Source organism: Lepus europaeus, chromosome 14, assembly GCF_033115175.1.
Source record: "Lepus europaeus isolate LE1 chromosome 14, mLepTim1.pri, whole genome shotgun sequence".
In the NCBI taxonomy this organism is placed as follows: Eukaryota; Metazoa; Chordata; class Mammalia; order Lagomorpha; family Leporidae; genus Lepus; species Lepus europaeus.
The window spans coordinates 61,958,509-61,979,678 of record NC_084840.1 but is presented as its reverse complement, the minus strand read 5'-3'; the positions used below and the strand labels follow the sequence as shown (position 1 = coordinate 61,979,678).

Below are 21,170 nucleotides of genomic sequence, written 5' to 3'. Positions count from 1 at the left end.
AGAGGGCATCACAAGAAGTAAACTAAAGCTTCTTCCCATTCCTAATATTTTCTGATCTAAATTGAAAAAGTCATCTGACATTTAGAACTGGAACCTAAAGAATTTAGTTGCTCTGGTTCAAAAATTTTTCAGAATATAGACTCAATAACTTTAGATTACTGAACAATAGAGAATCACCAAAGATAAACCCCAAAATACAGATGTCTGTTAAGCTCAACATTCAACAGACCACAAAGTGATTATTCTAAAAATCTGGGTAACCACTGGACTGACATACTCCACTTTTCTGTAAGATAAACAAACTACATGCTTTAAGCTAGTGCCTCAGACAAATTGAGAAGCTTGGAGGTAGTCATTTTGACAATTTGGAATTATCCATTCAGTTACTGCATTTTGGTTATGGTTTTAACTCTGCCAGACCATATACCAAATTGCAAGCATTGCAAAATTTGGGGAAAGGAAGGAGGGCCTCTAGGTTCAGTCAGATGCAGTCCTGCTCTACAGCTCAGAGTCCCTAAGGCCAGCCTAGACCTAGGCCTGAGTGAGAATCTAACAATGGGAAGTTACACAATACAGATGATATATAGAAGTGAGGGTGGGGGCAGCTCTACAAATCACCATTTTTCAATGCAAAAGCTCAGTGAGTGCTTGAAAATACTATGAAAATGTTTTGATGAATGTGATCAAGGGGTTTCTTGAAGCAAAGCAAGCAAAACAGCATTAGTCCTGCAAAATGCCATGATCCTGCCAAAAGTACACTTGATGACGTGAACAGCATGAGTTCTGGGGTGAAAGAGCATGCACTTACACACATTGATGAGCATGTGATATTTAAGGAAATCAGTGTAACAGAGCAAAAAGTACTGAGAAAGTTCCTTTACCATCTCAGCCAACTATTTAAGCAAAAGGGAGAATTGGTCTGATACATGAGTATGTGCATGAGTCTTAACTTGAAATACATAGTGCCTAAGAAATGCCTCATAATTCTTAAATTCTCCCATGATATTATCAATTTTATGCAGCATTAAGTATTAGTAATAAGCATTATTACTACTTTTTTAAAAAGAAGATCTAGAGGGATGACTACAACATTTCTTTGTTCCTCATTTCTGGGAAGTTCCTGCTGTAGTCTTTCAAAGCCAACTATACAGAACACTGCCAATGACCCACTCCAAAATCACAAGCTGAACTCAAGTCTCTGGACAGTACTGTGGTAATCATATCACCTTTTCAGAAAGTACACTGAAACTTTTCCAAGGTATTATGAGCTCAGAAAGCAAGTTAAAATAAAGCAGCTCCATCCTGATTACCATTTGAAGGTGTTTTGATCATTAGGCAAGAAAAAGAGGTTACAGTTACTCTTATATACATTATGGTACAGAGAGGCTTGAGTAAAAGGCAGATGTTCAGAAACACCATGAGGACTTCAAATCAAATTTAAAAACAGACACAATACCATAAACAGTTAAATATAGCCTTCAAAAACTCCCTGAGATCCCAAAATTGTGTCCGACCCTCTCCTTGTGTTATTTATTCAAAACAGGACATGATAAAGGATGCAATGAGGGAGCTTAGAGCAGGTGTCATAATACTTCTAGGAGGCCATGAAACTCTTGATTGATCATTTTTAGGGTTTTAATTCTATGCTACAATCATATATGGATATGATACGATAACAGCTTATTACAGGGTCAGGCTTTAACTACACATAAAACTGGAAATCCAAACCTGAAAAGTGCTGAGAGCTTTTCAAAGTCAGCATAGCACTCAATATTCAGCATTCTGCATTGATAAGCTGAAAAAAGCTTAAGGCCAGGGAATCATATAGACAAAAATTTTCATTTACAAAAAAGCAGCAATATTTCATTGTGTTCTGTTACTAAAACAGAACATGAGACAGTGATATATTGACAAAGCAGAAAATTGAACTAAGTAGTTGACATTTACTGTAAGCGGTTAAGAGATCAAATTTAGGATAGAGATAAAGGAATACATGACTGAGCAAGAATTTAATTTCTAAATGACTGCCAGACTTGGAATCTAACATTATAGCTTCCTTTTAAAATCTTTTTCTCATTAGGTAGAAGAATAATATGAAAGACAACAGGAGAGGAAACTCTGTTTCTCTGTTTTTCATTTATAAGTTGACTTTGCTATGCTACCTGTTTTTAAACTTTGCCTCTTTCTGTAATTTGGTTAAGCTTTTTTTTTTTTTTGACAGGCAGAGTTAGAGAGAGAGAGACAGAGAGAAAGGTCTTCCTTTTCCGATGGTTCACCCCCCAAATGGCTGCTACGGCTGGCGCGCTGTGGCCAGCGTGCACCAATCCGAAGCCAGGAGCCAGGTGCTTCCTCCTGGTCTCCCATGCGGGTACAGGATCCAAGCATTTGGACCATCCTCCACTGCCCTCCCAGGCCACAGCAGAGAGCTGGACTGGAAGAGGAGCAACCGGGACAGAATCCAGCACCCCAACTGGGACTAGAACCTGGGGTTCCGGCGCCGCAGGTGGAGGATTAGCCAAGTGAGTCGTGGCACCGGCCTGGTTAAGCTTTTTTCACTTTTAAATTATTTTTTATTACATCCTCTTTCTGAAATTATCAATATAAAGACCCATTTGTTATAAACTTTTTTTTTAGGTATAGACTCTGCTCTTTTATACTTTTTAAAAAAGATTTCTTTCCCTTTCTCTCTCTCTCTCTCTCTTTCTCTCTCTCAATTTGAAAGGCAGAGTTACAGAAACAGGGAGAGACAGAAAGAGAGGTCTTCCATCAACTAGTTCACTCCCCAAACGGCAGTTAATGGCCAGAGCTGGGTAGATCCAAAGCCAACAGCTTCTTCTGGGTCTCCCGTGTGGGTACTGGGGCCCAAGGTATTGAGCCATCTTCTGCTGCTTTCCCATGCGCATAGTGGGAATCTGGATCAGAATTAGAGCAGCTGGGACTCAAACCAGCACCTGGATCAGAAGTAGAGCAGCTGGGACTCAAACCAGCACCTATATGGGATGCCAGCATTGCATGTGGCAGCTTTACCTACTATGCCACAGCACCCTGTTATACTTTTTTTTTTTTTAAGATTTATTTATTTATTTGCAAGGTAGAAGTAGAGTAGAAGAAACAGACAGACAAGTTTTCTATCTGCTGGTTTACTCCCCAAATGGAGCAGCTGGGACTAGAACTGGTTCCATATGGGATGCCAGCACTATAGGCAGCAGCTTTATCCATTATGCTATAGTGCTGGCTCCCAGTTATACACTTTCAATTCCTGTGCCTTCTCCCATCTCTGCAGTGCATATCACTATTAAATACTTGATGCTTATTCTTTTAAATCTTTTTCTATATATATTATGAACCTACAGAAATTTTGTACTGTGATTGTACATGGACTTCAAAAATTACAATTTCATATAAACTGGGTGTATCTTTGGATATCTGGTATGTTGTTTACTTTCAGCAATATGTTTTAGAGACAATCTCCTGCAGAACAGAGATTCTATTTCATTTAGACTATATATAAAATTCTACAGTTTAACTAAAACACAACTTACTTTCACAACATTACAAAGAATAATGCAAAAATCTTCCTTTTAAAGGCCCTGGGGTCAGTGATGTGACCTAGCATGTTAAAATCACAGCCTGCAGTGCCTGCACTCCATATTGCTGCCGTTCAAGTCTCGGCTGCTCCACTTCTGATCCAGTTCCCTGCTTATGCGCCTGGGAAAGCAGTGGAGGATGAACCAAGTCCTTGGGCTCCTGTACCCAAATGGGAAGCCTGGAAGAAGCTTCTGGCTCCTGACTTCAGCCTGGCCCAGCCTGGTCATTGCGGCCATTTGGGGAGTGAACCAATGGATGGAAGATCTCTGTCTCTCCTCCTCTCTCTCTTTAATTCTTTCAAATAAATAAATAAATAAATATTTAAAGGCACCACTGTACATATGAGTTTTTTTTTTTTTTCTTTAGGGTAGATTTTTAAAAGTGAAATGCACAATTTCAACAGTAATCGATAGTACTATATTATCTTCCAAAGTAGTTGTGCCAAGTTATAGTTACACCAGCATAGCATGCAAATACTCACTAACTCACAATCTCATCAACTACTGTGATTATCAGTTGTCCTAATTTTTGTTGTTCTGATGGATTGTGTTTTGAGATTATATTGATTTCTTCTTTTATTGCTCACCAGTTCCTATTTTTTTACCCATTACATAACTGAGCAGTTTGCCATTTTTGTTTCAAAAGAAAATCTTTATACATCCTACCAATCTTGTTACATCTGACAAATACTTTTTCCTGTCTTTGAATTTAATTTGTAGTATTTTATCACACTGAGTTTTAAGAACAGTGCAAGATTTGTAATTTGAGAATTATCAAACTAGAAAGAATTATAAAGATTACCTAGTTCAACTCTCTCACTCAAGATGAGATTGAAACCAAGAAATAAAAGTTATTTGTCCAAGGTAACATGGTTACCACAGTTGGCAGAGACAACCAATTCTGTCTTCAAGAAAGCTACAATAAAGCAAACTTTTAGAATTCATTTTATTTGAAGCTTAACATCAATCATATGATTTAGCATAGGGATAAAAGAACACAATCTCCCTTTGAAGACACAATTTTCCATGTTGCCACAGGCTATGCATGGCAGTGTACTTACTTAGTCAGTCTTTCGATGGTCTGCATGTGAACGTTACTATGGGTTTGGGAAAGGACAGCTTCATGCTGAGCACATTTCAAACAAAGACCACCAACGCGGTTAGAAAGATTAGCAGCAAGAAGAGACTCTTTATGCTTTAGCTGCTCTTTAAGATCTTCATAATCTTTCTGAACTCCAGCACAGTCTTTCCTAAAAAGGGAAAAGAATGGTAGGGAAAGATCAGGTAAAGCACTAATTTCAAATGACTCATCATAGTGATAACTACCACTACCATTTAGGAGTGTTTACCTTGTGAGATGCTTTATATAAAAGACATTATAAATTCTTTTTTTGTTTGTTTTGACAGGCAGAGTGGACAGTGAGAGAGAGAGATAGAGATAGAGAGAAAGGTCTTCCTTTGCCGTTGGTTCACCCTCCAATGGCTGCCACGGCCAGCGCGCTGCAGCCAGCACACCGCGCTGATCCAAAGGTAGGAGCCAGCAGAGAGCTGGCCTGGAAGAGAGGCAACCGGGACAGAATCCAGCACCCCGACCGGGACTAGAACCCGGGGTACTGGCGCCGCTAGGTGGAGGATTAGCCTGTTGAGCCACGGCGCCAGCCAAGACATTATAAATTCTTAACCACAACCCTGAAACGCAGGTGTAGTTCTCCTAATTGGCACATTTAATATAATAAAATTTCATTATCTTAGGCCAAGGCCGGAGCTCAACAGGCTAATCCTCCACCTGCGGCGCCAGCTTACCGGGTTCTAGTCCTGGTTGCTCCTCTTCTAGTCCAGCTCTCTGCTGTGGCCTGGGAGGGCAGTGGAGGATGGCCCAAGTGCTTGGGCCCTGCACCCGCATGGGAGACCAGGAGGAAGCACCTGGCTCCTGGCTTCGGGTCAGCGCAGCACGCTGGCCATAGTGGCCATTTGGGGAGTGAACCAACGGAAGGAAGACCTTTCTCTCTCTCTCTCTCTCTCTCTGTCTACTCTGCCTGTCCAAAAAAAAAAAAAAAAAAAAGAAAAGAAAAGAAAAAAAAACCAAAAAATTTCACTATATTAAATAATTAGCTGTGGTTCGTATAAGATTTTATACAAATTAGAATCTGCCTGATATTGGCTGTCTTTTCAAAGGATCTTACCTCTATCAACAACATACATACAAAGGCATGCACACACACAGATACACACACAAACTCCAAATACAAATCCTAAACTGTTTCTCTTAATAAAGGGGTACAGTAACATAATAGGGCATGCTTAAAATAGGAGAAATAACCTATTTCAAAAATGTAACTTGTTAAAATGTACAGAGTACCTCAAAAGTTCACATAAAGAACACGAGTTTTATCTGCATCTAATTTACTATTGTCCATTTTTCTTAAGAAAAACAATAATTTTCCAGTCATAAGATTGCAAAAGTAGCAGCTATTTACTGGAAACATGTAACTTACTAAAGGGCTGCGGAATGAGGTGGGTGTCAGGTGTGTATTTGAGAGAGCTTAGAAAAGTTCATAGACAATAAATTAAATGACAGTTTTATTTTGGTACAAAAACTTTTTTTTGAAATCCATGTATAGCTTCTTCATTTACATACTTTCTATTCTATTAAATGTTTATTTATTTTTACCTACTTAAAAGAGTGGCAGAGAGACAGAAAGACAAATGTGGAGTGGGAGAAGGAAAGGAGAAATAAAGATATATTCCATTAGCCCAAATGCCTGCAACAGCCAGGGCTGTGCCAGGCCAAATTCAGGAGCCAGGAAGTCCATTTGGGTCTCCCACTGGGGCAGCAGAGACCTAAACACTTAAGTCATCATCTGATGTCCCCCTGCATTAGGAGGAAGCTGAATTTGAAGTGGAGCAGCCCCAATTCCAATCAGATTAACTTGCTGTTAAGCTGGCTCCCACATACATATTTTCAATGAACTTTTAAAAGACCCATCATGGATAGCGTGTGAATGTACGATTTTTGCTCTTTGTTTTTTACTTTGTGGTCTTGCCACCCGACTGCTCCCCTAGAGGTTTTTCTCCCAGTTGACTGTCCAAGGATTAAGTGACTAACAAATGGGTTGTATATTGTCCTCCTTCGGAATGCTTCGGTAAAGTCAACCTGGGTAACTGAGCTTGCTTGTCTAGACAGCCCTATCCTAGTGTGTGTGTGTGTGTGTGTGTATTTAAGATGTATTTATTTATTTGAAAAGCAGAGTTATAGAGAGGCAGAGGCAGAAAGAGAGAAAGAGAGAGAGAGAGAGAGAGAGAGAGAGAGAGAGAGAGAGAGAGAGAAAGAAAGAGAGACAGGTCTTCCATCTGCTGGTTCATTCCCCAGATGGCAGCAACAGTCAGAGCTGTGCCAAACCAAAGCCAGGAGCCAAGAGCCAGGAGCCAGGAGCTTCTTCCAGGCCCCCCCCCCCCCCCCCCCGTGGGTGCATGGACCCAAGGACTTGGGCCATCCTCTACTGCTTTCCCAGGCCACAGCAGAGAGCTGGATTGGAAGTGGAGCAGCTGGGACTCAAACTGGTACCCATATGGGATGCCGGCACTGCAGGTGATGGCTTTACCCTCTATGCCACAGTGCTGGCCCCATCTAGTGCATATTTTTTTTTTAAAAACCAACCTCATACCTCATACAGGAGACAGTTGCCCTTAAGTTCTTGGACTAATGAAGGAAGCCACTTTATCTCCAGCACTATTTTTCTTGTTGTCAGAGGTTCTATGCCCAGGGATCTACAGCTCTCTTAACTTGCTCAGTGTCACAGAGAAGTCAACAAGTCAATATCTGACTGTCATACTCTTGGGATTTTCAGGGCTTTCAAGCAGTTCAGAGAAAGTGGAAAAGATCCATAGCTGCATAAGGGTTAAAAAAAATCTAATGGCAATTTGAAGTCGGAAAAAAGAAAAAAAGTCTGATTTTTATGAAAAGAACTTTGGAAACACATTCCAAAGTCTAAGGAATTTTTGTCAAGTTCAAACTGATAAAAATTCCAATAAAAACTAGAAATGTCAAAAGAGAAAATTAAAAATAAATAGCTATGTTACAGTCAAGAGTTTCTGGGAATGGTGACTTTAACAAAATGCCTCTTTTTTTAAAAGGTTCATTTATTCATTTGAAAGTCAGAGTTACAGAGAGAAGGAAAGACAGAGTGAGAGAGATCTTCTATCAGCTGGTTCACTCCCCAGATGGCTACAATGGATGGCGCTAGTCCACGTTGAAGCCAGGAGCCAGGAGCTTCTTCCAGGTCTCCCACATGGGTGCACAGGCCCAAGCACTTGGGCCATCTCCCGCTGCTTTTCCCAGGCCATTTGCAGGGAGCTGGATTGGAAGTGGAGCAGCCAGGACATGAACCAGGGCTCATATGGGATGCTGGCCCTGAAGGCAGCAGGTTGTACTGCTGTGCCATGATGTCAGCCCCAACAAAATACCTCTTAAAATAATCATATATTAAGCTAAAAGTAGATGAAAAAACAGAAGAGTGCAGAGAACACAATTTAGTCTATGGCAAGTTTTAATATTTTAATGTAATTAAACTGCAAGTTTGAATTCTGAGAAAAAGTAAGTCACAGTCTCCTGACTAAAATGATCTAGACATAGATTATATTAAAAACTAAAGAACCAAATCACAATAGAAATCAAAATGTAGCAAAGTAAGATAAAAAGCAAGAAAACAAAAAAATTGGACTTTTTAAAATGCTAGGTTTCTTCATAAAAAACAAATCTTGAAAGAAATACTACACTAATCACGGTAAGCTATGAAAAGCCAAAGAGTATATTAAAATTAAATGAGCTGGGTCAGCATTGTGGCACAGCAGGTAAAGTGGCCACCTGTGACTCTGGCATCCCATAAAGGGGCTGGTTCGATTCTCAGCTGATCCACTTTGATCCATCTCCCTGTTAATTTACCTGGGAAAAGCAGAAGAAGATGGCTCCAGTGCTTCTTCCCCTGTAGCCAATGTGGGAGGCCTGAACAAAGCTCCTGGCTCCTGGCTCCTTGCTTCCACCTGGCCCAGCCCTAGATGTTGTGGCCATCTGGGGAGTAAACTAGCAGATGGAAGTTTCAATCTCTCCCCCCCCCCCCCTCTCTCTGTAATTTTGCCTTTCAAATAAATAATAAAGATCTTTAAAAAAATAGCAATATTCTGTGCAGTGAAAGCCATGAGTTCTGGTTTTTAGTATAATTCTACTTAGGGGTCTAGATAGCATATGGCCTGGAAGATTTTATAAGGTTGGACTTATTAAAATAAAATTTTAAAATTTATTTTAAAATATATTTGATTTTAAAATATTTTTTGTCATTAATTTAAAATAACCTGGACAGGCATTTGACACAACAGAAAAGCACTGCTTAAGATTCCCATATCTCATATTGGAGTGGCACTTCCAATCCAGCTCTCTGCTAATGTGCGCCCTAGGAAGTGGAGATGAAGGCTAAAGTGTTTGCGTCTCTGACACCTATGTGGGACACCCAGATTGACATTTAGCTTGGCTCAGTCCTGACTGCTGTGGGTATTTGGGAAGCAAACCAGAGGACAGAAGATCTCCCTGTCTCTCTTTTTGTCTTTCTGTCATTCAAATAAAATGAAAATAAATAAATAAAAATAATCTTTAATAGAAAAATGATAAATTGATATTGGTGTCTTTTTCTACTCATTATACATGAAGCACCAATGCTTAACCTATAATTTTTGGGCTTTATTAGGATTTATAACATAGATTTTACAAAAAGTATGTCTACAGAGAAAAAAATTATTTATAATTTGAAAACTTAATTATTTTTAGCTATTTTACTTCAAACACATGATTTCATAAGGGCAGCTAGTGATTCTTACTTCCATGAGAAAATACAAATATTTTACAACAGATAACATGAATAAGTGGGATTTGGAAAAGGACTCACAATTTTACAACCTTTTACCCTTTAATAATCTGAGAAAATGTTTTCTATTGCATATACAATTTCATCAGGTACTTCTGGGAGTGTTTATCCTAGTGGTTAAGATGACCATGTCATGATGGAGTGCCTGTGTTGTTTTCCCAGCTTTGGCTCCTGACTCCGATTTCCTGCTAATTAGCTAATGCTAATGCCCTGGAAGGCAGTGGTTGATCACTCAAGTAATTGGGTTTATGTCACTACAGGAGAGACCTAGATTGAGTTTCTGGCTCCTGGCTTTCGCCTGGCACATCCACAGCTGTCTTGGTTCTTTGGGGGAATGAACCAGTAGATATGAGTTTTCTGGCTGTGTCTCTGGCTGTCAGTCTGTTAAATAAAGAAAAAGTTGTCAGGTAATTCTAAGATTGAGTAAAACTGACAGTTCAGTGAACATTCAAATATATTTTCAGATCATTATACTTTTGCTACAATTATAAAGGTTTCAATTCACTTTACCTTAAAGATTTCAATTGAGATTCTAGGAATTCAGACTTTTTTTCATAGCAAAGTTTTAGTCTCACCTATAGAAAAGAAAAAAAAGTAAACTTTTTTCATGTTATGTATTTTACAAGCAGATTTAAACACTAACATTAAACTCAATTGTTTTTCTTTTTACGTAAGAGGAAAAACAATGTGTGCTCTCAGGAAATTCTTTCTCTAGTCCATCCTAAGTTTTCTAATTTTACCAGCAAAAAATGTCTGCAAAGAACTACTAACTCATAAAATGTTGTTTACTGATAAACTTTCTTTTATTTCAAATTTCACACACCAGGTCTTACCCCTCAAAATATGACTCTGGGAAAAACTTATTGTAACCTGTAAGATCCTAGGGCACAAAGATCAAATCTTCTTGGAATTCCCCATGTGACTGCTGCAAACAATATGTGCTGGGTGAATAACAAAAAGTAAAGCTATGGGGGCCACTGCTGTGGTGCAGAGGGTTAACGCCCTGGCCTGAAGCATCCCATATGGGCTCCAGTTGGAGACTCAGCTGCTCTACTTCTGATGCAGCTTTCTGCTATGGCCTGAGAAAGCAGTAGAAGATGGCCCAATTCCTTGGGCTCCTACACCCGCGTGGGAGACCTGGAGGAGGCTCCTGGCTCCTGTCCTATAATTAGCATAGCTTAAGCTGTTGTGGCCAGTTGGGGAGTGAACCATCGGATGGAAGACCTCTCTCTCTCTCTCTCTCTCTCTCTCTCTCTCTCTGCCTCTCCTTTCTCTATATCATTATGACTTTCAAATAAATAAATACATTTTTTAAAAATATATATAAAAATCTATGACCACAGAATGATAGGGCATGGCCGGTGCAGTGGCTAATCCTCTGCCTGTGGTGCCGGTACCCAGAGTTCTAGTCCCAGTTGGGGCACTGGGTACTGGTCCTGGTTGCTCCTCTTCCAGTCCAGCTCTCTGCTGTGGTCTGGGAAGGCAGTGGAGGATGGCCTAAGTCTTGGGACCTGCACCTGCATGAGAGACCAGGAGGAAGCACCTGGCTCCTGGCTTTGGATCAGTGCAGCGTGCCAGCCGTAGCAGCCATTCTGGGGGTGAACCAACGGAAAAGGAAGACCTTTCTCTCTGTTTCTCTCTCTCTCACTGTCTAACTCTGCCTGTCAAAAATAAATAAATAAATAAATAAATGAAGAGGGAGCATGCCACTTGTGGGAAAGGGAGCATGCTGCCTGGAAGTAGGGGGTGTTTCCAGAATCCTCTGGGATCTTTCCCCAGGGGAAAAAAAACATGAAAAAAAAAAAACATAAAAGAAAGAATGATAGGGCAAACTAATACACTACAAGTCTCTGTGATTATCCAATTATTCTCTCATTCAACAAATAATTATTGTATGTCTAAGGTAAAGATGCCTTGAATCTCAGGGAGCTTATTTTCTAGGAAGAAATGGAAAGACAGTTGAATAATTTCCTTTACATGTAATTTCTCAAATGAAGAACACAGAAGGTAAAATGAAATCAGAGAGGTAGAAACTCCTAATTTAGCCAAAAATCAATAAAGAAATCTTCACAGAGATCTAAGATTTGAAGAATAATTTCAAGTAAAGCAAAAAAACATGGATGCTAAAGAAAGCATTCTGTATGTTTGGGCAGTAAATAGGTAAGTATCATTAGAACGTAGAATACCAAAGGGCTAATGTTATGGTGCAGTGGGTTAAGCTGCTGTCTGCAATCCTGGCATCCCACATCAGAGCACTGGCTGGAGTCCCTGCTGGTTGGCTTCCCATCCAGCTCCCTGACAATACACCTTGGAGGGCATCAGAAGATAGTCCAAGTACTTGGGCCCCTGTTACACATGTGGAATACCTGGATAGAGTTCCAGGATCTTGGATTTTTCCTGGCCCAGCCCAGGCCATTGTGGCCATTTGGAGTCAAACAGCAGATTGAAGATCTCTCTGCTTCTCCCTTTCCTTCTGTAAGTCCACCTTTCCAACTAAATAAAATTTAAAAAAATAGGCCGGCGCCGTGGCTTAACAGGCTCATCCTCCACCTTGCAGCACCAGCACGCCAGGTTCTAGTTCCAGTTGGGGCACCAGATTCTGTCCCGGTTGCCCCTCTTCCAGGCCAGCTCTCTGCTATGGCCCGGGAAGGCAGTGAAGGATGGCCCAAGTCTTTGGGCCCTGCACCCGCATGGGAGACCAGGAGACGCACCTGGCTCCTGGCTTCGGATCAGAGCAAGGAGCCGGCCGCAGCGGCCATTGGAGGGTGAACCAACAGCAAAAAGGAAGACCTTTCTCTCTGTCTCTCTCTCTCTCACTGTCCACTCTGCCTGTCGAAAAAAAAATTTTTTTTTAAATAAAAAAGAATGTAGAATGTTAGGTAAAGTAGTTGGAGATGGGCCAAACAGATGAGATTTAGCCATGAGAAAAGAATAAAAACATTAAGACATTTATCTGGTAAACAAGATTCATCTGGCCGGCGCCGTGGCTCAACAGGCTAATCCTCCGCCTTACGGCGCCGGCACACCGGGTTCTAGTCCCGGTTGGGGCACCGATCCTGTCCCGGTTGCCCCTCTTCCAGGCCAGCTCTCTGCTGTGGCTAGGGAGTGCAGTGGAGGATGGCCCAAGTCCTTGGGTCCTGCACCCCATGGGAGACCAGGAGAAGCACCTGGCTCCTGCCATCGGAACAGCGCGGTGCGCCGGCCGCAGCGCGCTACCGCGGCGGCCATTGGAGGGTGAACCAACGGCAAAAGGAAGACCTTTCTCTCTGTCTCTCTCTCTCACTGTCCACTCTGCCTGTCAAAAAATAAAAAAAAAAATAAAAAAAATAAATAAAAAAAAAAAGTAAATAAATAAATTAAAAAAAAAAAAAAAAAAGATTCATCTAAACTTCCTGTAGTAGAGGTTCTAGATGACTAGTGAAAGTTTTTAATCAGATTTGAATCTTTTTTCTTTTAAAGATTTATTTTATTTATTTGAAGGGCCGAGTTCTAAGGGTAGGGAGAATGGGGCAGGGGGGAAGGGAGAGGGAAAAGGAGAAGGAGGTTTTACATCCGCGGGTTCACTCCCTAAATGGCCACAACAGCCAGGGCTAGGCCAGACCAAAGCCAGGAGCCTGGAGCTTCATTCAGGTCTCCCGCAAGGGTACAGGGGCCCAAAGACTTGGATCATCTGTTGCTTTTCCAGGTGCATTAGCAGAGAGTTAGATTGGAAGTGGAGCAGCTGTGACTTATGGGATGCCAGCACTGCAGGCTGCAGCTTAACCTGTTATGCCACAATGCTGGCCCCCAGATTTGAATCTCTCTCTTTTTTTTTAAGATTCATTTATTTATTTGAAAGGTAGAGTTACAGAGAGGCAGAGGCAAAGAGAGAGACAGAGAGATCTTCTACCAATTGGTTCACTCCCCAAATGGCTCTAACAGCCAGAGCAGGCCCTATCCAAAGCCAGGAGCCAAGAGCTTCTTCCAGGCTTCCCATGTGGGTGCAGGAGCCCAAAGACTTGGACCATCATCTGCTGCTTTCCCAGAAGCATTAGCAGGGAGCTGGATCAGAAGTGGAGCAGCTGGGACTTGAACCAACATCCATATGGAATGCCAGTACAGCATGTGGCGGCTTTACCTGCTTTGCCACAGCACCAGCCCCCTAGATTTGAATCTTATATCAGTCTTGAAGTATGGAGAAAGGGAAACCAGTAAAGAAATAACTTCAAATAGTGAGAGATGAGACAAGCATATGAATAAAAGCAACTAAGCAGTAAAGATTGGAAAGAAAGGATTTAAAATAGGGTTGTGTATCTAAAAATAAAGTGTACAGAAAAATGATGGAGAAAAGGACACTAAAATTAATTCTGAGTTTCTGAATTGAGCAACCAAGTGAATGTATATGCTAAAGATATTTTTTCAGACCAACAAAAGGAAATAAAAGGGAATCATAAAAACATTTTAATTAATTCAAAGAAGATAGAAATAGATGAGAAGGGGAACAAATAATAGATGGTAAAAAAAAAAAAAAGAAGGCAAATAGAAACATAGTAGATTTAAACTCAACTATGTTAAGCATATTAAATGTCAATGGCTAGGGCTGGCGCCGCAGCTCACTAGGCTAATCCTCCACCTGCGGCACCGGCACACCGGGTTCTAGTCCTGGTTGGGGCGACAGGTTCTGTCCTGGTTGCTCCTCTTCCAGTCCAGCTCTCTGCTGTGGCCCGGGAAGGCAGTGGAGGATGGCCCAAGTGCTTGGGCCCTGCACCCGCATGGGAAACCAGGAGGAAGCACCTGGCTCCTGGCTTTGGATCGGTGCAGCTACTGGCCATAGTGGCCATTCGGGGGGTGAACCAACGGAAGGAAGACCTTTCTGTCTGTCTGTCTGTCTCTCTCTCTCTCTCTCTAACTCTGCCTGTCAAAAAAAAAAAGTCAATGGCTAGGATAACCAAATTTAAAAACAGATGTTAGACTGGATAAAAAGCAAAAAAACCTAACTCTATACTTTCTATAAGAAATCCACTTCATATATAAAGATACAAATATGGGAAAAGTAAAAGGATAGAAAAAGGTATACCAATCTAATGCTAATCAAAAGAAAGTGGGAGTTGATCAAAACACAAAAATCACATACTTTTCTCTACACCAACAATGAAGTGTTAGTAAATGAAAAGTTGAAAAAATATATAAATTATATGTAATTATATCACTCTCTTTAGCTTGCCTTATTAACTTTTTGGTAATTTGCATACAATAGAATAAATTTTTCATTATTGCTTGCTTATGATATAAAAAGGTAACAGATGAGGAACATTCTAATTTAACATGTACAAGAGCTTTACTCAGAAAATTGTAAAAATTATTGGTAAAATGTAAAGATGATTTAAATAAATGTAGTGATATGCAGTTTACAAGGATTAGATGGTATAATACTGTTACAGGTCTCAAATCACCTATAATTTAAAGTGAATCTCATTCAAAACTCCATAATAACTTTTGGGAACTTGACAATTCTAAAACACATTTGAAGATGCAAAAGACCAGAAAGAATCAAGACACTGCTGAGAACAAAGAACAACATTGGAGGAATTGGTCTATCCAGATTTAAGGCACAATAAAATATAACACAGGTAGAAACAGACCCACACATACATAGACAGCTAATTTATGACAAATACACTGTCATAAAAGCAAGGGACTATCTTTTCAACAAATGACACTTGGATATGTAGATAAACATAGGAAAAGAACAACATGTGAACCATACACTTTACATCATATACAAAAATAAATTACAGGTAGACTGTAGATCTAAGTGAAAAAAGAAAGACTCATTTCTGGAAGACAATAAAGAGAACATCATCATGGCTTTGGGGCATGAAAAAACTTCTTAAACAGGACACCAAAAATTTCCACAATTAATAAATCAAAGCTAAAATTCTAGTGATCAAAACAATTAAGTAAGCAAGCAAATTAATAAGGCAAGCCACACAGTGGAATACATGTGACTCATAAAAGGGCTTACACTCAGAATAAAGAACTTCCAAAAATAAATGTCAGATATCTTAATAAAAATAATCAGCAGGATTTTTGAACAAATTTGTCAGAAAAGAGGGCATCAAATTACCCATAAATATAACTTACTCAATCACATGAGTAATTAGAAAAATACAAATAAAAATCAAAAGACAGCAGTACAAGTCCACTAGAAAAAAAATAGCAGTACCATATGTTGGCAAAGATACAGTGTAACTAATGTGCTGTTGGTAGGAGAGTAAAGTAAGAAAATAATCTTGAAATGTTGTCATCATCCACTCAAGTTGATCACAGACACACCCTAAAACTAACAATTCCACTCCAAGGTACACATACATACAACATAAATGTGTGTGATATACATTTAGAGACACATAAAAGAACGTTCATAGCAGCAATGTTCACAAGTGGTTCAAGCTGTAAACACAAATGTTCACCAACAAAAAATGGATAAATAAGTTGTGGTATATTCAGATAATGAACTCACCAACAAAAATAAACTTCTGTCAAATGCAACAACATAGATGAAACTAACAAATATAATGGTGAATAAAAAAAAAAACCACACAGAAATGAATACATACTATATGTTTCTATTTATATGACATTAACACAAACAAGCAGAACTCAGTTAGCTGAAGGATGTATAGCTCAGTAATTCTCCTAACAGTTAAGAAATGATTAGCTTTAAGGGAATGAAGGGACAGTGATTAAGAGGGAGCACAAAGAAGACTTGTGGAATGTGATAATGTTATATATCTCAACCCAGGTGATACTCGAGCGGATGTTTGATTTAGAGATAAGTCATTCAGCTATACATCTATGCTTCACGCATTTTACTAAAAGTATATCAAATTGTGTCATTAGAAGATGTAAAGGTGGAAGGCATAACTGAGTGTTTGCCAAGGTAGAGAAAGCTGCTGCAAAGCTTAAAAAGATAAGGACTGATATGTAGAGTCATTAATGACCTTAAATTGAGAATACCATAGTGGTCTGAAGCTCAACTAAAGAGTGCGGAAGTAAAAATAGGAGCTAAGAAAAGGAGACATAAAGACAGGTAATTTGAAAAAGTCTCAGTATAAAGGAAGGCAGGGATGATGGGAAGGAAGATAGGGTTGAGGAACGGGATAAACTGAAAAAAGTATCCGTCAGAAACCACAGATATCAGACTAGGAAAAGGCTTTAAAGTAACTCTTAAATACACTCAGTGTTAACAGAAAAATATGGTCAAAGAATGAAAGGACATAAATAAAACAATGATGAAAATTAGGAATATTTTTGGAAAAATGGCAGGACAAAGTCATTGCTTATCAATAGTTACCTCATGTAAATGGCCTCAACTCCCCAGTTAAAATACACAGACTGGCTGAATGGATTATAAAACAAAACACAGCTATTTGCTGCCTAAAAAAAGACACATCTCACCAACAAAGACACATGCAGATGGAAAATGAAAGGATGGAAAAAAGATATTCCATGCTAACAGGAACCAAAAAAGAGCTGGTATAGCCATCTTAAAATCAGAAAAAATTGGGGAGCCCAAGTTCGGGACACCAGCGGCAGACTCAACGCACCAGCGCTGGAACGCAAGGTGAGCCAAACCTCAATAGCCCGAGACACCAGCGGGCAAGCAGAAAGAGGAGACTAGAGGGAACGAGGCTTGAAACTCCGTGGGGAAAAGTTCACCAGGCTAACTAGAAGAGAGAGAGGAAAAAAAAAAAAAGTGACCGATACGGACACGAGCTTCTCTCTCTCCACTCACCCCTCAAAGGCGAGCAAGACAAAGAGCAGGCGCTATTTTGGACATACGTCATAAGCAGGGTGACCTCAGGTCTGCACAGGCCCTGAGCCTAGCAGAAAAACCTGACTCTGGGGGGAGGAGTGAAATAACAGGAGATCAGGATCTAACTTGGCAATCCAGTGGGAGACTGCAGGAGAATTGGAGCCCACACTGAGGGCAGCAGAGATTCCCTGTGTGGTCCTTGGGAAAGAGCTTCTGATCTCTGGCTCCTGTGGGTATATCATTCGCCTGCTAACTACCTCCAATTACGTTCAGCTGTGCGGAATTACTTCCCTTTTGAATCAAAAAAAAAAAAAAAAAAGAAAGAAAGAAAGAGAGATTTACCACACCTAACCTGGGAGTGTCATCTTGACACACCCTCAACCCTGAGGAACCAAACACAGCTCTCAGTCCACACTCATCTCAAGCCTCTAAGACTCCACTGAAAGCAGACAGTCCACTTAATATAGAGCCATAGTGTAACAAGAAAAAACACCACAGTGAAGAAACCAAATATCTCCAACATGCCAAACAACAAACGCAAAAACCGAGGTAACAAGAACAAGGAAGACACTATGACACCCCCAAATGAAAAAGACACCCCAATTCAAGATTATGAAGATGATGAGATCGAAGAAATGCAAGAAGCGGATCTCAAAAAATTGATAAGAACATTAAGAAGTTCTCAAAAACAAATTCTTGAACTACAGAAATCCTTAATGGACAAGATAGAAAATCTCTCTCGTGAAAATGAAATATTAAGGAGGAATCAAAATGAAATGAAACAACTAGTAGAACATGAAACTGTGATAGTGACAAAAAACCACAATGAAATGAAGAACTCAATAGATCAAATGACAAACACTTTAGAGAGCCTTAAAAACAGAATGGGCGAAGCAGAAGAGAGGATATCAGACTTAGAAGACAGAGAACAGGAAAGGAAACAGGCAAACCAAAGAAAAGAAGAAGAAATTAGAAATCTAAAAAATATTGTCGGGAATCTACAGGATACTATTAAAAAATCTAATATTCGGATTCTAGGAGTTCCTGAAGGCATGGAGAGGGAGAAAGGATTAGAAGGCATTTTCAGTGAGATACTAGCAGAAAATTTCCCAGGTTTGGAGAAGGACAGAGGCATCTTAGTACAGGAAGCTTATAGAACCCCTAATAAACATGACCAAAAGAGATCCTCACCACGACACATTGTAATCAAACTCACCACAGTGAAACATAAAGAAAAGATTCTAAAAGGTGCAAGAGAGAAACGTCAGATTACTCTCAGAGGATCTCCAATTAGACTCACAGCAGACTTCTCATCAGAAACCCTACAAGCTAGAAGGGAATGGCGAGACATAGCCCAGGTACCAAGAGAGAAAAACTGCCAGCCCAGAATACTATATCCTGCAAAGCTCTCATTTGTGAATGAAGGTGAAATTAAGACTTTTCATAGCAAACAGAAACTGAAAGAATTTGATGCCACTCATCCAGCCCTGCAAAAGATGCTTAAAGATGTGTTACACACAGAAACACAGAAACATGCTCACCAATATGAAAGAAGGTAAAGGAAGGAAACCTCACAGCAAAAGATCACAGGAAGCTCAATTTCTCTTTGACATAGAATTAAACTCTGATGCTCTGTTAAAGCAATGTGTTAAAGTAATCTAAAAACAAAAAGCAATTCAAATCAATTGGCAATCTACAAAAAGAGTTAAAGATTTTAAAAGCTATTATTAAAATTGCTATATTGGTCTATTATGCTATGTTATATGTGTGTACATATTGTATGTCCACATGGGGAAATTTTATTAAGAGTTTTACTTTAAATGGCTTATAGATAAGATTGTCCATAAATTTAAGCTGCTAAAATCAATCAAAGATACATTTTAATTTGTGTGACCTGAATCTGTGTATCATATGGTTTAAACTTGTTGGTAGAAAGAAACTAAAAACATTTTATATGGTTGTGCTTAAGTTTACTGGTTAAACAAACTACACCATGTTAGATATTGAAGAGGTGTTTTCAAATACATGATTCTTAAAATTTATAGAAGGCATTGGACCTTCTGGTAAATGTTTTCTTAAGTTGTTATCTAATGGTTGAAACGGTTTGCTAAGTATTCATGTAATATTGCTAATGTCAGCAAGCAATCTAGGACTTGCTCCCTCATTTTTCTATTCTAAGCCCAACTTGTTCTTTCATTTCTCTATTCTCTTCAAGGTAGGAAACTAATTCTATTATGAAGGAATCTGTAGGATGCACAATTTAATCTTTAGACCTTATATAAGAGATGGCTAACATTTTCTGTAATAGCATAGCCAAAATAAGAACTTAAATAATAATCTCATAGCTAGATTCACTTCGCCATCAGCGAAGTATACAGTAAGTAGAAAAAAACCTCCCTTTCAGACCAAAGGGAAAGAAAGTTTTAAAGTGAGAATATAATTTTCCTCATGGGCATTGTCTACCTTAGAAAAACTACTACAGAACATGCCTGTGACTATAGACTTGTAGTTCAGGCCACCAAAGATTAGAGATGGGACACGGGCACTCCCTTGACTTGCATCCTCTGGTCTGCTTGAACACAAACCAGGAGGAAAAGAAAGCTCGGCATCAGAAGCAATGGATGGCAGGCCTATTAATGGCTGATCTGTACAGTGATCTGCCCTCAAGGAGACCCAACAGGCCAGTCCACTGCAGTGGCTTTCAAAGTGGTAAGCCTGGGCTTCAGCAGAAGTCAGCTTGTGAAGAGCCCTGGCAGCTCTGCCAAGAGTTGGATCACTGGAAATGGACCTGCCCTGGAGTCGAAGGATGCCCAGGTCAGAGCCACAGATCTTATTGGCTCTAAGCTGAAAAGCCCTTCACTCAGCCCAACTTCCAAAGTGACCACTGCAGCTGAGGGGATGGTCAAGTAGGGTCAGCAACATTGCAGGCAGAACTGTAAATTTCTTGTTAGAGATGCCCCCTGCCTTTACCTGGCCAGCTCTCCTCCCAGGCCAGCCAAGTAATGAAAGTCAACAGAGTGCCTTCCCCTAGGAGGTTCACACCTCCCTTAGGATATACCCCATGTGAAGAGATAGATAGGTCTGGGCCTCTTAACTTACAAGGCCTAAAGCCCACCAGATTATTATCAAGCCCCTTCTATCAGGTTCTATTTGCCTCTCAATCAGAAAACTTATCTGTAGCTTAAACAGCACCTTTCTTAGCTCCTCTAATAATGACTCTGTCCTTTGTTCTAGACCCTGTCTAGCGTACTTGGGCCTCATTCCTTTCTAATCATAACCTCTACTCTACCACCAATGGCTCTACTCCCAACCTGTGTGTACTGATGGTCCTCTTCCCCACTGAATGCTGTATAATTGTTCAAACCTGGTAAATACCACTCTTAGGATCATTGGTTACTATCCTCACTCTGTCTTTTATGACCTTGTCTAAATATGATCAGAGTTGGCAAACTTGGAAGGCTTCCATAGCCTTGGCAACTCATGACGACAGCCTAGGGTGGTTACTTGCACCATAAACTAGAGTGTCAGTTTGTTGGGTCAACAACAAGAGCCACTGTGCACTTGCTCCTCATGTGGGATCTCTGTCCTTAATATGCTGTACATTTTGATTTAATGCTATAACTAGTACTCAAACAGTATGTTTCACTTTGTGTTTCTATGTGGGTGCACACTGTTGCAATCTTTATACTAAATTGATCTTCTGTATATAAAGAGAATTGAAAATGAATCTTGATGTGAAAGGAAGGGGAGAGGGAGCGGGAGAGGGGAGGCTTGTGGGTGGGAGGGAAGTTATGGGAGGGGGAAGCCATTGTAATCCATAAGCTGTACACTGGAAATTTATATTCATTAAATAAAAGTTAAAAAAAAATC

At 40.0% G+C, this 21,170-nt stretch overlaps 1 protein-coding gene across 7 annotated transcripts in view; it reads right to left on the bottom strand.

The window, feature by feature from the left end:
• The window catches only part of SDCCAG8 (SHH signaling and ciliogenesis regulator SDCCAG8), a 272,939-nt gene that overhangs the window by 221,384 nt on the left and 30,385 nt on the right, over positions 1-21,170 (bottom strand). For 6 of the 7 annotated variants that reach the window (XM_062210707.1, XM_062210712.1, XM_062210711.1 and 3 more), the window contains 3 exons: positions 10,013-10,077; positions 9,770-9,883; positions 4,649-4,837 (listed from right to left, as the gene is read on the bottom strand). In XM_062210707.1, the coding sequence (XP_062066691.1) occupies positions 4,649-4,837; positions 9,770-9,883; positions 10,013-10,077 (368 nt within the window). The remainder of the gene's footprint in view (positions 1-4,648; positions 4,838-9,769; positions 9,884-10,012; positions 10,078-21,170) is intronic. The other variant, XM_062210709.1, reaches the window with a different exon arrangement.